Source organism: Sminthopsis crassicaudata, chromosome 2 (genome assembly GCF_048593235.1).
Source record: "Sminthopsis crassicaudata isolate SCR6 chromosome 2, ASM4859323v1, whole genome shotgun sequence".
Lineage (NCBI taxonomy): Eukaryota > Metazoa > Chordata > Mammalia > Dasyuromorphia > Dasyuridae > Sminthopsis > Sminthopsis crassicaudata.
In genome coordinates this window covers 314,130,175-314,144,440 of record NC_133618.1, presented here as the reverse complement: position 1 = coordinate 314,144,440, position 14,266 = coordinate 314,130,175, and the positions used below count along the sequence as shown (strand labels likewise).

General features: G+C 37.7%; 1 protein-coding gene across 9 annotated transcripts in view; it reads left to right on the top strand.

Moving 5' to 3' along the window:
* The first annotated feature begins 4,857 nt into the window (after positions 1–4,857).
* The window catches only part of YLPM1 (YLP motif containing 1), a 76,872-nt gene continuing 67,463 nt past the window's right edge, over positions 4,858–14,266 (top strand). For 5 of the 9 annotated variants that reach the window (XR_012486469.1, XR_012486470.1, XR_012486471.1 and 2 more), the window contains exon 1: positions 4,860–5,863. Coding sequence is in view for 6 of the 9 variants with exons in the window: in XM_074289997.1 (XP_074146098.1) it covers positions 5,003–5,863 (861 nt within the window). In the remaining 3 variants the exon portion in view is untranslated. Of the gene's footprint in view, positions 5,864–14,266 lie in introns of all 9 variants that reach the window. The other 4 variants (XM_074289995.1, XM_074289993.1, XM_074289992.1 and 1 more) reach the window with 3 other exon arrangements.

The following is a 14,266-nucleotide window of genomic DNA, read 5'->3' as shown; positions in this document are numbered from 1 at the left end:
AATCTTATGTAGGATAGATAATAAGAAGGTAGAGAAAGTGATAATACAACAAACCATAAGGACTGAGTACTTTTTTAAAAAGGGAAAAATTAATATTACAATTTAATGGAGGAAAATACAATGATTACAATTTTGAATATGTTAGTATATAACCCAACAATCAAAGAGAATGTCAAAATAAATTTAAAAGTAAAAACCCAACAATTTTCTGCATACAAGAACTATAAAGACACATATAAAGTTAGATTTAACCTTGGGATAAAATTATTTTTATTTAATTCCTATTATCTATTTAGAATTATTGATGGTCATTTGTTTAGTTAAAAGTTGAGTTGTTTCAATACCAAAATATTTTCTTCTTCTTATTCTCTATTCTTGTTTTCAACTAATCCTGACCTTAGCTCTCCCAAATCATGGTCTGGCTGGACATAGGCAATTGACATAATTCATTGAGTCTGTTTTTCCAAGTGTAACCAAGCTACAGAAATTGGATGGACTTATGGGAAATGTAGTTCATGAGGATGAAATAGGCTTCTATCACCTTGGGGATATCAAAATATACAGATGCAGCTGGCTTGTGGGTGGCCTGGATAAATATGATGTGAGATCTGTAGTAGTGCTAAATAAAGAGAGAAGAGGAGCAATATTGGTATTGGCAATACCAACAACTGTAGGTGGGCAAAAGAGCATAGGGATCAAGATTGCTGAAGATAAGCAATCTCTCCTCCAGCTTTGCACTAGTTTTATAGCTAAAACCCCATCTCAAATATTGCTAGTTTAGAGGTATAAACCTGCATTCAGAAAAAAGTAATTATCCTTGATTGCTCTCAAGAGAAAAGATAACTGTTACCATATACTTGCCATCAAATGCTGATTACAGAAAAAAAAATCTAATAAACCTCATTATTAAAGTACACAGAAATCTTATATAGATTAGCATATTAAAGCACATAAGAGTAAATGTGATCTTCAGCTGAAAGATAGTTCAAACCAAGAGCTACAGCAGAAATGAATTCACCAAGAGAAAGTCTATTCTCAGCATATCTAGAACTGCAGGTGCTGAAGGACAAGAGATATGATTGAAGCTGGCTTCTCCTACATGTCTACAGTTCTGGGAGTCCAGTCTTCCATTAAAAAATCTATGCATATGCTTTTAAAGATTAGATTATTAGAGGGAAAATAAACATGAATAACAAAGTCTACTACTATAAAGACAAAAGTGTGGGAGGAGAGGAAGACAGTACTTTGAATTCCTTGAAATAAGGAGACTAGTCTTCTTAACATCTTCTTTTCATGAAGTGTATCTCCAATAGTATGAGAGAGCGTTTTTCTAAAGAAGAGAAAAGGGGATAGGATCAAGGACTCATATAGTAGAGCTGGCCTTGACAAAAATAAAGGCCACCTCATTGTGAGAAATCAGAGGAAAGGAGGAGAGTATGGGAGATGATATTTTGCTACAAAGAAAAGGAGAAGAGAAGAAGCTGATGATGAATGGCTTCAAGTTTCTTTTTTTAATTATAAAATTAATTTTTTTTATTATCAAGCATTTTTTCTCCCTTCCATCTTCGTCTACATGTATAGCTGAGCAAAACAAAGTCCCACATTAACTATGTACAAAAACATATACATTTCACTTTGCATCTGGTAGATAGTATGTCATCATTAGTCTTCTGGAATCACGGTTGATGATTAGAGTTCTTAAGTCTTTAATAAAAGTTTGTTGTCTTTAAAATATTGTATGACTTGTCCTATTCTGCTCATTTAATTCAGTGTTAGATCATAGAAATGTTCCTAGTTTTCTTTCCTTTTTGTTATTGAGTGAATGTCTATTCAGAATGTCATTTAGCATATGAATATGGAATATTATTGCTCTATAAGAAATGATGAGCAGGATGATTTCAGAAAAGTCTGGAAAGACTTATATAGACTGATGCTGAGTGAAGTGACCAGATCCAGGAGAACATTGGATAGCTGAATAATCAGCAAGATTATATGATAATCAACTATAATAGACTTAGCTCTTCTCAGCAATAAAATGATCCAGGACAATTCCAATAGACTTGGGATGGAAAATGCTATCCATATCTAAAGAAAGAACTATGGAATCTGAATGCAGATGGAAGCATAGTATTTTCATCTTTTCTGTGTGTTTCTTTGCTTTCTCTCTCTCTCTCTCTCTTTGCTTTTTGGTTGGATTTTTCTTGCATATGACAAATAATGGAAAATGTTTTAAAAGTATTGTAAATGTATAACCTATATCAGATTATCAGATTGCTTGTTGTCTTGGGGAGTGGTAAAGGGAGAGAAAGAGAAAAAATTTGGAACAACATAATCTTACAAAAATAAATGTTGAAAACTGTCTTTACATGTATTTGGAAAAATAAAAGATTATTGAGGAAGGAAGGAAGGAAGGAAGGAAGGAAGGAAGGAAGGAAGGAAGGAAGGAAGGAAGGAAGGAAGGAAGGAAGGAAGGAAGGAAGGAAGGAAGGAAGGAAGGAAGGAAGGAAGGAAGGAAGGAAAGAAGGAAGGAAGGAAGGAAGGAAGGAAGGAAGAGGAAGAAAAAGCAAGAAAGAAAGAGAGAGAGAAAGAAAGCAAGCAAGCAAGAAAGAAAGAAAGGAAGGAAGGAAGGAAGGAAGGAAGGAAGGAAGGAAGGAAGGAAGGAAGGAAGGAAGGAAGGAAGGAAGGAAAAGAAGGAAGGAAGGAAGGAGGGAGAGAAGGAAGAAAAGGAGGGAGAGAAGGAAGACAGGGAGGAAGGAAGGAAGAAAGAAGAACCTTCAAAAAGTGGAGGGGAATGGGTGAACAGAGTTGGAATGGATCACAAGTTGGGGGTAGAGATCAGGGAATGAGAGGTGAGTACTTAGGTAGGCAGGTGTTTTAGTAGATGGAGTGCTGGGCCTGGAGTCTGAAAGACTCATCTTTCTTAATTCAGATGTGGGCTCAAACACTTACTGGCTGTAATCCTGAACGAGTCATTTAAACCGAATGCAACTCAGTTTCCTCATCTGTAAAATGGAGTTTTTTGCCAAGGAAATCCCAAACAGGATCATAAAGAATTGGACACAACTAAACAACAACTGGTAGCCAAGGAGAGTAACAGGTGGTTGCATTTTGCTAGCCATGGAGGTAATACATTTTCCCAGTGGGAAGTTTAAAGGGTAAAATAAACTCAGTTTTGGACATGTTGAATTTAAGATACCTGATGGATATCCAGTTTGATATGTCTGAAGATGTACTTGCTAATTTTTATATAGAACAATTTGTTTTCTGTCTCTATGTCTTTGCAGAGGCTGTTTACTATGTCTTGAATGCATTTCTTTTCACCTCTGTCTCTTAGAATCTCTAGTTCCCTTCAAAGTTTGATTCAAGTGCTATATATGAGTCCTTTCCTGTTTCCCCAGTTACTATTCCTCTTCAAAAATAAATAACTTCGTATTTTCTTTATGTATATTTTTCTATTTTATTTATACTAGAAGATGTTTTACAGGTTGACTATAAGCAGGAGAGAGGGAGACTTTCATTTTTGTTTTTATATGCTAGTAAGCTTTCTTACTAAAGTTACTTTCTAAATTCTTGTTGAATGACTAATGACTGATTGACTTGGGCCTCTGACCTAGTTCTGCCAGGTATGAGCATCTCTAGATAATGTAGGGAGAGAATAGTTACAGGGCCTTTACAGATGGGGAGATTTAGATGGGGGACGTGGAGGTATTGCAGGATAAGGAATCAGCGGAAGCAAATACAGAAAGGTGGAAATGAGCGCAGCTTGGGAAGGAATGAAAGGATCTAGAATCGGAAAGGACTTTAGAGCCTTGTTCTCTAGTCCAACTGTCTCATTTATTTTACAGCTGAAGAAACAGAGAAGATTGTAAAGAATTCAGTTGGGTGGGGTGGTTTTTTTTAGGGCTACTGTACGAAATAAGATGGGAAAGATAGGCAAGTTTGCAGAGGGCATTAAGTACTTAGACCAAAGGATTTGCATTGTAGAGAAAATTCTGCTGACTTTGTAAAGCAGCTTTTTTTTTTTTTTTAAATATGACCTTGACAAGTACCAACAAAAACCATTTTCATATAGAATGAAAACAAACAAAAAGGTTGCATTTAACATTGTGAAACTCTAACATACGCCTTAATGTAGCCCAGTACGGTAGCGATCAACACTCCTCTGCTTCCCTGTTCCTATGTAAACTTACTACGCAGAGCATGGTTCTTAAACCAATTTTTTTCTTCCTAGAATCTTTTGGTAGCGGGATAAAGCTCTTAAATGAACAGAATTAAATATACACAGGAACTATAGTTATAATTCTTTTTAAAACACACCAGGTTAAGGATTCTTGCTGTGGAAGATGAGGGATCATGCGCATCTGGTTTTCATTACCCATCTGTTTAAAAAAATTGGGAAGGGTGGTCTGGAAGATTTCCTTTCGACTCTAAATCTCTCATTCTGATTTCTGTGAGATCGCTTGTTAAAGAGAAGACTGGAAAGGAGGTAGATTGAGATTGCAGAGCAGAGAATGCCAGGCTAGGGAACTGCTACTCAGGGGATCCACGATCATTTCGGTTTTCGCTTTTTCATCTGTAAAAATAAGAGGAGATCAGATGATGTCTGTCCTTTCTAACTCTTGACCTTTGATCTTGTGACACGGACCACATCTTCCAGGGTAGCATGGAGCTCGAAACAGTCTGTAATTCTATGGCAATGTTCGACAATTTCCGGGCCTGAAGGAAGATGGCAACCTAGAGTCAACACAAGACAGGGCCTCTCTAGCTTGCCTTTGTTCTCCTCTCGATGGTGACCGCGCAAGCGCAGCGGGCTAGGCCCCGCCCCTGCCTTCGCCTCTGCAGTCGCGGGCGAAGGCGTTCGGCGCCTGCGTATTTCCGCGCTCCGTTTACACGCTCCGGGGCCTGGAGACGCCGCGAGTTCCGGCAGTCGCGGCGGCTGCAGACCTCTGGGTCGGTTGCGACGAGTAACGGCGCCGGGGATCGCTCTGCCCCCTCCTCCGACATGTACCCGACTTGGGGCCGCTATGGCGGAGCCAGCCATTACCCGCCGCCCCCGGTGCCTCCGCCGCCCCCGCCCGTGGGGCTCCCCGAGGCCTCCCCGGGGCCCGGCGGCTACTCGAGCGCGGCGGCGCCGGCGGCCCCTGCCTCCTCGGGCTTCCTGAGCTTCCGCGAGCAGCACTTGGCGCAGCTCCAACAGCTGCAGCAGATGCACCAGAAGCAGATGCAGTGCGTCCTTCAGCCCCATCATCTCCCCCCGCCGCCCTTGCCGCCCCCTCCGGTCATGCCCGGCGGGGGCTACGGGGACTGGCAGCCGCCGCCGCCGCCGATGCCCCCGCCGCCGGGGCCCGTCTTAAGCTATCAGAAGCAGCAGCAGTACAAGCACCAGATGCTCCAGCAGCAGCACCGAGACGGGCCCCCTGGCCCAGTCCCCATGGAGCTGGATTCACCGCCCGAATCCCCCCCAGTACCCCCCGGTTCCTACATCCCCCCGTCCCAAACCTACATGCCCAGTCAGCCCCCGCCTTCTTACTTCCCCCAGTCCTCGTCCCAGTCCTACCTGGCACCAGCTCAACCATCCCCCTCCCACTCCCCACCCTCCCAGTCCTATATCGCTCCTTCCCAGTCCACCTCTTCCTACTCCACCTCCTCTCAGTCTTATTTGTCCCATTCCCAGCCTTACTTGGCCCAGTCCCAGTCATCTCCTTCCCACTCTTCACAGTCCCATTCCAAATCCCAGTTGGCTCCGCCACAACCCAGCCCTTCTGGTACAAGTACAACCGCCCAGCAAGAGCCTTTGGAGAGTGGCGCCAAGAACACGAGTGCTGAGCAGGCAGCCCCAGATCCGTCCACTATGACCCCACAGGTAAGCACCCATGTTGGACAGAGGCTTGGCCAGTTGGAGATGTTAAAGATTCACTAATGAAAGAAGGCTCCTTAATGGAGCATGCATATTTTCAGAATCTGGAGGGTTTATCTTTGGCTAGTTTGGTTCAATTTATTAGGAATAAATCCAGAGGATTATGAAAGTATAAAAAGGTCTAACCCAAGCATACAGACCAAGGAAATAATCAAGGTTACACAGCCTCTTTCCTGCTTGAGAGAGAATTATACTTTTATGAAATAGTAAACATTTAAAGAGATTTTGAATACTCAGGATTAGTGAGTAAAGGATGACATGTCAGTTAAATAAATTTCAAATTTAACTCTTTAAAAAGTGCTTACTAGACTCATAATTTCTGCTAAACATGGTAAATTGCTTTTCCATAGTAATTTAAACCAAAATATCCTTTGAAAAAATAAAGAACATTGGTTTGTGTTACATACCCTAAACGTACCAGTATTTGCATGATTTTAGCCATATATGTGTGTGTGTATAAGTTTTGACAACCACTTATAGCTAAATAATTTTAACTTTCTAACTAAGGTTCTTTTCACTGCCCAATTCTAACTGGTTTTGGAAAATGAGAATTGTTTTGTCAAGAGTAGCCTTGTTAAGAGTGGTAATTGTTTTATATTTGATAGCTCCTTCCTGGAAGGCATTTCCTTTGGAGTTACACAGGTTTCTCTCTTTACATTTAACCTTGTTGAGGAGTCACTGGCTCAGAAAACTAGTTATAAATTCATACATCTTTTACTCTCCAACAATAGATGAATCCCATCATGTTGGCCAATAGTAATTCAGTTGAATTTCACAAACAATAAGTGCAGGGTTGGTACTCTACTAAATTAGAGAGATGGAAGTCTGCCCTTAAGGAGCTTATATTTTACTAGTTAGAGTTGGGCTAATACAACCTATGCAGAGATAAGTTAATACTAAGTAATTTGTGGACCGACAAAATACTAATGATGGGAGTAGGGGAGTTATTGTGAGGATATGAAAAGGCTTCGTAGATGCGATAGCTCTTGTGCTGGATCTCTAAGGAAAATAGGATTCTGAAAGGCTGAGATAGTCAAAGTTGCATTTACAAACTTAGGCCACAGCTTGTGTGACTACCTAAAGGCAGGAGATGGAATATTAAGTGTTCTCTGTACTTGATATTCTAATTTGGCTGGAATGTATAATGTATAAAGTAGAATAAAATGAAATAAGTATGGGTTGGTGCTATTGGGGTTGAATTTTATTTCATAGGCAATAAGGAACTGCTGCTTTGTAAAAGAAAGATTGGTGATGGGGAGAAACTGGAGACAATGATAATTCTGGCCAGAAGAGATGATTACAAACTAGGGTGGTAGTAGTGGAGAAGATAAAAGAAGGAACAATATTCAGCAACTGTTTGCCTGGAGGAAGAGGTGGTATAGGGTGGGAAAAGAGGAATCAAAGATAACCTGAGTACTTTGGAAACTGGTGAAATTTTCAGTGGAAATAGGAAGGTTTGGAAAGGGTAGACTTAAAAAGTCTTAAGTGAGTTTGGTTTTGGACAAATTTAGTTTGAAATAGTGAACATAATATGATACCTAGGTAGAGATGTCTAGGAAGCGGTTGGAAATATGGTACTTCTAGAGTTCTTCAGAGTATTAATATTTAATCCCTGGAATTTATAAGATAATTGATGGGGGAAAAAATTAAAGATGGATGGAGCCTTGGGAAACAACTATGAATTGGGAATGAGAGATTTGCAGTGATCTAGCTAAGGAGACTTGAGAAAGAAGGGGAGAAGGGAAAAAACATTCATTAAATGTCTACTGTATTTCAAAGTTTTGATAAGTGTTTTATAAGGGAAGGGAAGGGTGTGGTATAGTAGAAAGAATCCTGGATTTGGGTTGAGTTGTGGGTTTGCTATTTACTCTCTGTGTAACCCTCTGTATAGTTTGTTCAAAGAGAATTAGCACCTTTGATTTGGCCCTCCTTCACTTAAATCCAATTCACTTGCATGTCAAGGCATCACCTCCTTGATATCATGGTCCTCTTCCAGAAGGAAGAACAAACCACAAGCACCTCAGATATGAACCTTTTCAAGACGCTTATCTACTTGGCACTCAACTCTCACCTGTGGCTCCAAGAAGCTATAACAGAGTGACCACATCCCAGTAAATTGCCTTGACAGATGGACAAAACCATTTTGAGTGTAACTGATAGGCTTCAAACCTGTGAGTTAAAGAGGTATCTGCTTCAAGTCTGTGAATACTTCCCCTGACAGAATGAATCTGTTCCCATGATCATGGAGGTGGTTGAAGCAGAAACTGTGGAGTGCTTAGAGCTTAGTCATTCATTGAAGATGACAGTATCATCCAATAAATTCTGGACCATCATCACTCTTCATAACTTTTTTCTTATTACTGGACTTGGATGAATGAGAGAATGAAGCTAACAACTTTGTGCAATTCTGCCTTGCTTAAATCCATTTCACAAGCAAATCAAGATTTCACCCAGAATATCATTTATCCTCTTTGAAAATGAATGATAGACAACCACCAAGAGCTTCATTTGGGCTTCCAGTTCCTCATCCATAAAACGAAGGGGTTGGACTATTTAGCTCTAACATCCTTTCTATCTATTTATGATCTTATGAGCCATTTATGAAAACCAGGAGAGGAAAGAGCAAAGGAAGGCCTTTTTTGTAGTGCCAGATGCAGCAGAGTATTCAAAAAGGAAGAAGACTAAGAAAATGCCATTGGATTTGGTAACTTCTGAGAGAGCAGAGTGGAGAGATCAGAAGCCAGGGGCTGAAAAGTGAGGAAGTGGAAGTCTTGAGAATAGACAACTCTTTCTTGGATCTGGGAGTGAGTGAATAGTAGAAGATATAGGACAATAGGATGATTAAAAGATATGAGCAAGTGAAAACTTTATTAAGGATGAATGGAGCTTTTAAGAGTATTTTTAGGCATTAGGGAATGAGCCAGTTAAGGAATGATTTTGTGATAAGGGAGGGAATGAACAGGAGGGAAGGTTTCTTGGAGGGGATGAAATCAAGGATATGAATAAAGGGGTTAGCATTGGCAAGAAGAGAAATCTTTTCCTCAAATTGGAACAATCTGAATTAATTTGAGGATGGTACAAGGTACTAAAGTATGAAATAGAGGCAATGAAGGGAATTATAAATTTATGGATTTCTCTCATAGATGTGAGATTATATGCTGAGAGAAGTGGCCTTCGGGCTTGAGGAAAAGGACAAGATTCAGTTAGTTACTGTGGAGGAAAAAATGATTCAGGGAAGAGTAAGAGTAAAAAGAATGACTTATAAATGCAAAGTATCTAGTAATATCAGATAACTACTTTAATTTGTATTGAATTCAGTCATTATGATTATTTGACTACTTTTCTAGCAGTATCATCAATCCAAAAAGTATCAGTAGAGAAAGCCAAATGGTAAATGATAGTGGAGGAGGTAATAGTGGTGGCAGTGAGAGGGTGACTTTGGGTTGAAGATGGACTGATGTGAATGGTGGAAGGACAGAGGAGCAAGGATTTAAGAGAAAAGGATAATGTTTAACTTGTCCAAACAGTTGACAAGAAAGTTAGCCTAGAGCAGTGGTCCTCAAACTTTTTAAATAGGGGCCAGTTCACTGTCCCTCAGATTGTCGGAGGGCCGGACTATAGTAAAAACAAAAACTCACACTCTGTTTCCACCCCTTAGCCCATTTGCCATAACCAGCGGGTTGCATAAACGTCCTCAGTGGGCCACATGTGGCCCGCAGGCCGGGCCGTAGTCTGGCCTAGAGTAAGGATGAGAAGGGAGAAAGTATGGAAATGGTCTTGGAACTAAAGTGTTGGTAAGGATGAAGAATAAATTCTTAGAGAGAGGTAAAACAGAAAAGAAAGGTCAAGAAATTAATGTGAGAAAATTCAGAAACTAATACCATGAAGTGATCTTATCTATTGTGTGACTACTCCTGGGTGTAGCTGAGGTGAAAAGGAGGTAAATCATTGGCATTGAAGAGTGACAGACTAGGAACCAGGATATTTAAAGGGACATTCTGTCCGGTATACACATTAGTTTGGATATTAGCATCCTCAAGTACAAGTTCTTTTAGGAGAAATTCCTTTAGGAGATTGCCTGGTACACTTAAAGGAACTCTTGATTCAAGCCAAAGGACCTGGGTTTAAATCCTGCTTAGTATGCTTAGCAGCTGGGTGAGGTTGGGGAAGTTATTTAACCTTCCTGAGCTTTAGTTTCCTCATCTGCAAAATGAAGAGAACAGATCAGAAAACCTCTAAGTCTTATCCACCTCTAGATCCATGATCCTTAAAAAAGGAGAAAGTGACTAATAGTCCTGTAGGTGACAGCAACAGTAACAAGACAAGTTGATGATATTGTTACTACTTTTTGCAGGATGACTGAATCATTGTTACCATTCTTTGAAAACTGGTACTTTGTCTAAAGTAAAATAAGTAGATGATGTCTATTTGTGAGATTCCCAGTTGGCTCATACCACTTAGGTTCTCTTATAAGATTTAGTTATTAAATTCTCACCAATCTTTATTTTTTTTTATAATTTTTTATTATATATTTTTTATAATATCCCTTGTATTCATTTTTCCAAATTATCCTCCCCCTCCCTCTACTTCCTCCCCCTGATGACAGGCAATCCCATACATTTTACATGTGTTACAATATAACCTAGATACAATACATGTGTGTAAATACCATTTTCTTGTTGCACAATAAGCATTAGATTCCGAAGGTACATGTAACCTGGGCAGACATATTAGTGCTAACAATTTACATTCTCTTCCCAGTGTTTCTTCTCTGGGTGTAGCTACCTCTGTCCATCATTGATCAACTGGAAGTGAGTTGGCTCTTTATGTTGAAGATTTCCACTACCATCAGAATATATCCTCATACAGTATTGTTGTTGAAGTGTACAGTGATCTTCTGGTTCTGCTCATTTACCAATCTTTATTTTTTTAAAATAGTATTTTATTTTTCCAAATACTTGCATAGATTTCAACATTCACCTTTGCAAAACTTTGTGTTCCAAGTTTTTCTCCCTCTCTTCCTCCCTCCTCTCTCCCCAAGATAGCAAGCAATCTGATATAGGTTGCAAATCTTCTAAATATTTTCCCATATTTGTTGTATTGCACAAGATAAGTCAGATCAAAAGTGGGGGGAAAAAAACCAAGCAAACAGCCAAAAAAAAAAAAATCACCAGTCTTTGTTTTAATAAGACATAGATACAAATGTTTGTTGAATTGTCAACCAGGAATATAACCAATTCACATTTCTTTCTGGTCTATTCTTTGCCCTACTCTTCAGATATAGCCACAACATAGAAAATATCCATAAAAACATCACAAGTCTTTTATGTTAGCATCGCAGAAAAATTGAGCAACCATATTCATTTCTTCATCTTCTTGTTCTCCTGATCATTATTTTTACCACCATTTTATATCAATCTGACCTCATATTTTAAATATTATTTTTATAATGATTTATAAGTTATAATTTATTTAAAATTATATATGATTATATTATATATTTATAGGTTATATAATAATTCATAATTTATAAAATTTATTTTTAATATTCTTTAAAAATATTTGTGAGTATAGATGTCATCTTGGTTCCTGGTCAGTTGTCAGTTTTTTCCTTGAGTCCATTATGGCCATTATTTCAGCTGTAGGAAGATTAGAACTTCGGGTGCAAAATGAAGTGAGCAGATGTAGGTATTCTCAGATTTGACTCGTTACTGTTTTTGCTTATAATATATATGCAAGCTACAGCAGAGTAATTGGCCATTGCTTCACTGAGCTTGGACCTTTCAGAGAGATCTAAGAACTCAAAATCTCCTGTGACTTGTTCTTGAAACAATAATGGTTCCTTTGATCACTAAATATTTTTTTAAATGTTAACTAATGATTTCTTTAATCTCTTCTAGAATCTTCCCAGGAGTTGGTTAGGCTCATTGGGCTGTAACTTATAAACATTCTTTTATTTCAAATGTCAGGGCATTTTTGAACATTTTCGGTTTTGGTAGTACATCTCCTGTTCTTGATCTTTCCTGGTTCTGCAATCATTTTCTCTAGTATTTTCATTTCTTCTGAAATGAGCATGTAGATAATTTGAAACTGATTTCTTTTTGATATTTCTTTCAAGTTGAAGATTGAAAGAAATGATGGTTCTCTTTGCCTTATTGTTGAGACCTTTCAGTTATGTTTGACTTTTTGTGACCCCATTTGGAGTTTTCTTGGTAAAGGTACTGGAAGTGGGGCAGCTAGGTGGCACAATAGATAGAGCAGCAGCCCTGAAGTCAGGAGGACCTGAGTTTAAATCTGATCTCAGATACTTAACATTTCCTAGCTATGTGATCCTGGGCAAATCACTTAACCCCAACTTTCTCAGGAAAAAAAAAAAAAGTACTGGAAGTGTTTATTATTTCTTCAAATCCTTTTATAGATGAGGAAAATAGGGCTAAGTGACTTGCCCAGGATTACATAGCTAGTAAGTGTCTAAAGCCTGATTTGAACTCAGATCTTCCTGGCTCCAGGTCCTTGCTCTATTCTTCCATTACTTATGGGGAAGATCGTATTAGAGGTCAATGAAGAATTTAGTTAATTTAGTTAATTTCAACTGTTAGCTCAAAGATCAAACATGAAATCCACTGGCTTTTAAAACCTTTTATAAGCTGGCTCTTCCTACTTTTCTAGTCTTCCTATACTTTACTATTCTTCAAGTATCCTATGATCCATACTCTTCCTCCCACAAAACATTCTGTCCTCCATACTTAGAATACTCTATCTCTGCTTTCCTGATTTTCTTTAAGTCTCAGCTAAAATTCCTTCTACAAAAGACTATTCCAGTTCCCCTTAATGCTAATGTGTTTCTACTAAGATTACTTGCCATTTATCTTGTTATTTTGTAGGTACTTATGTAGTTTACATATTGTCTCCCTTATTAGAATGTTAGTTTATTGAAGGTTTAGCACAATCCCTGGCATCTGGTAAGCACTTAATAAAGGTATAATAGTTGTCCACTTATAACTCTAAGCCACAAAAATTCCAGTGTCTTCTCAACAGATAAAAAATTTTGTGTACAATTATTCCAAATAAGAGTGTGCAATTTATAGGCTAGCCTCTTCTGGACACTTGAAATTGTCTTCTTTTTACAGGAACAGTCAAGTTGTAATTTTGAACAAAAAGTTTTTTGGCAATAGATATTTTTTTTTTTTTGCATATGTGATTCTTAAAATTAATTTTGATTACTTAAGAGACTTTCTTGTATTATTGTGTTACAAACTTTTTTTTTTACATGTCAATACCTACATATGACACTAATAAACATTTACTGTTAGATATTTTGGATTTTTTAATTCATGCATTTTGGCACTATTTATGCTTATAGTCTCAAAGAATTTATTTACCAATTAACTAATTCAGGCAGAATCTTTTAATACTTTAAGTTTAAGAATAGAAGTACAAATAAAAATTAATTCCTTAAAATTTCTTTGTTCTTTGCTTTGAAATATTAAGAAACTGGCATTTAATATGATGTGAACTTATAATAAACTTACATTATCCAGCTGTAATCGGAATGTAACCAACATCAGAAACAGTGGAAATTACATTTAAAAAGGTATCCTGTCATCTTCTGTATTTCTGCACCCTAAGAACCATTGGGCCTGATTCATAGTTGAAATCTGTGTATGTTGTCTGCCTTATTACAGTGCAAACTCTTTGAGAATTGTCTTACTTTTCAATTTCACCAACTCTTGGCATAGGGTCTTGTACATAGGAATTAAACTTTTTTTTTTCCCTCAATAGTATTTTGTTTTTCCAAAGATAGTTTTCAGCATTTGTTTTCGTAAGACTGTGTTCCAAATTTTTCTCCCTCCTTTCCTTATCTCCCCCTTCCCAAGACAGCAAGCAATCTAAGTAAAATATGTTCAGTACAGGAATTATTACATGCTTTTTCATTCATTCCTGGAGGAGGTAGTTTATTTACTCAGCTCTTTTTCTGAATAAAACATAAACTGTACATTTCCTTGACTTGAAATGCCTTATAGTATTTTCTAGTATTGTGTTATGTAGTAATAATTAGCATTAATAGAGTGTTTTAGATTTGCAAAGCACTTTATAAATATTAAAATATTTTAATAAATAATAATGAATATTTACAACAAATTATAAATAATATATAATAAATATAATGAATTTATAATAATTTAATATTTAATAAATATTACATATTTATTAAATATATAAATATTATTTCATTTTGTCTTCATAATAACCCTGAGAAGAGATAGGCAGTTAATTATTCTAATTATTCTCTCTCTCTCTTTTTTTTTTTTCCTGAGGCTGGGGTTAAGTGACTTGCCCAGGGTCACA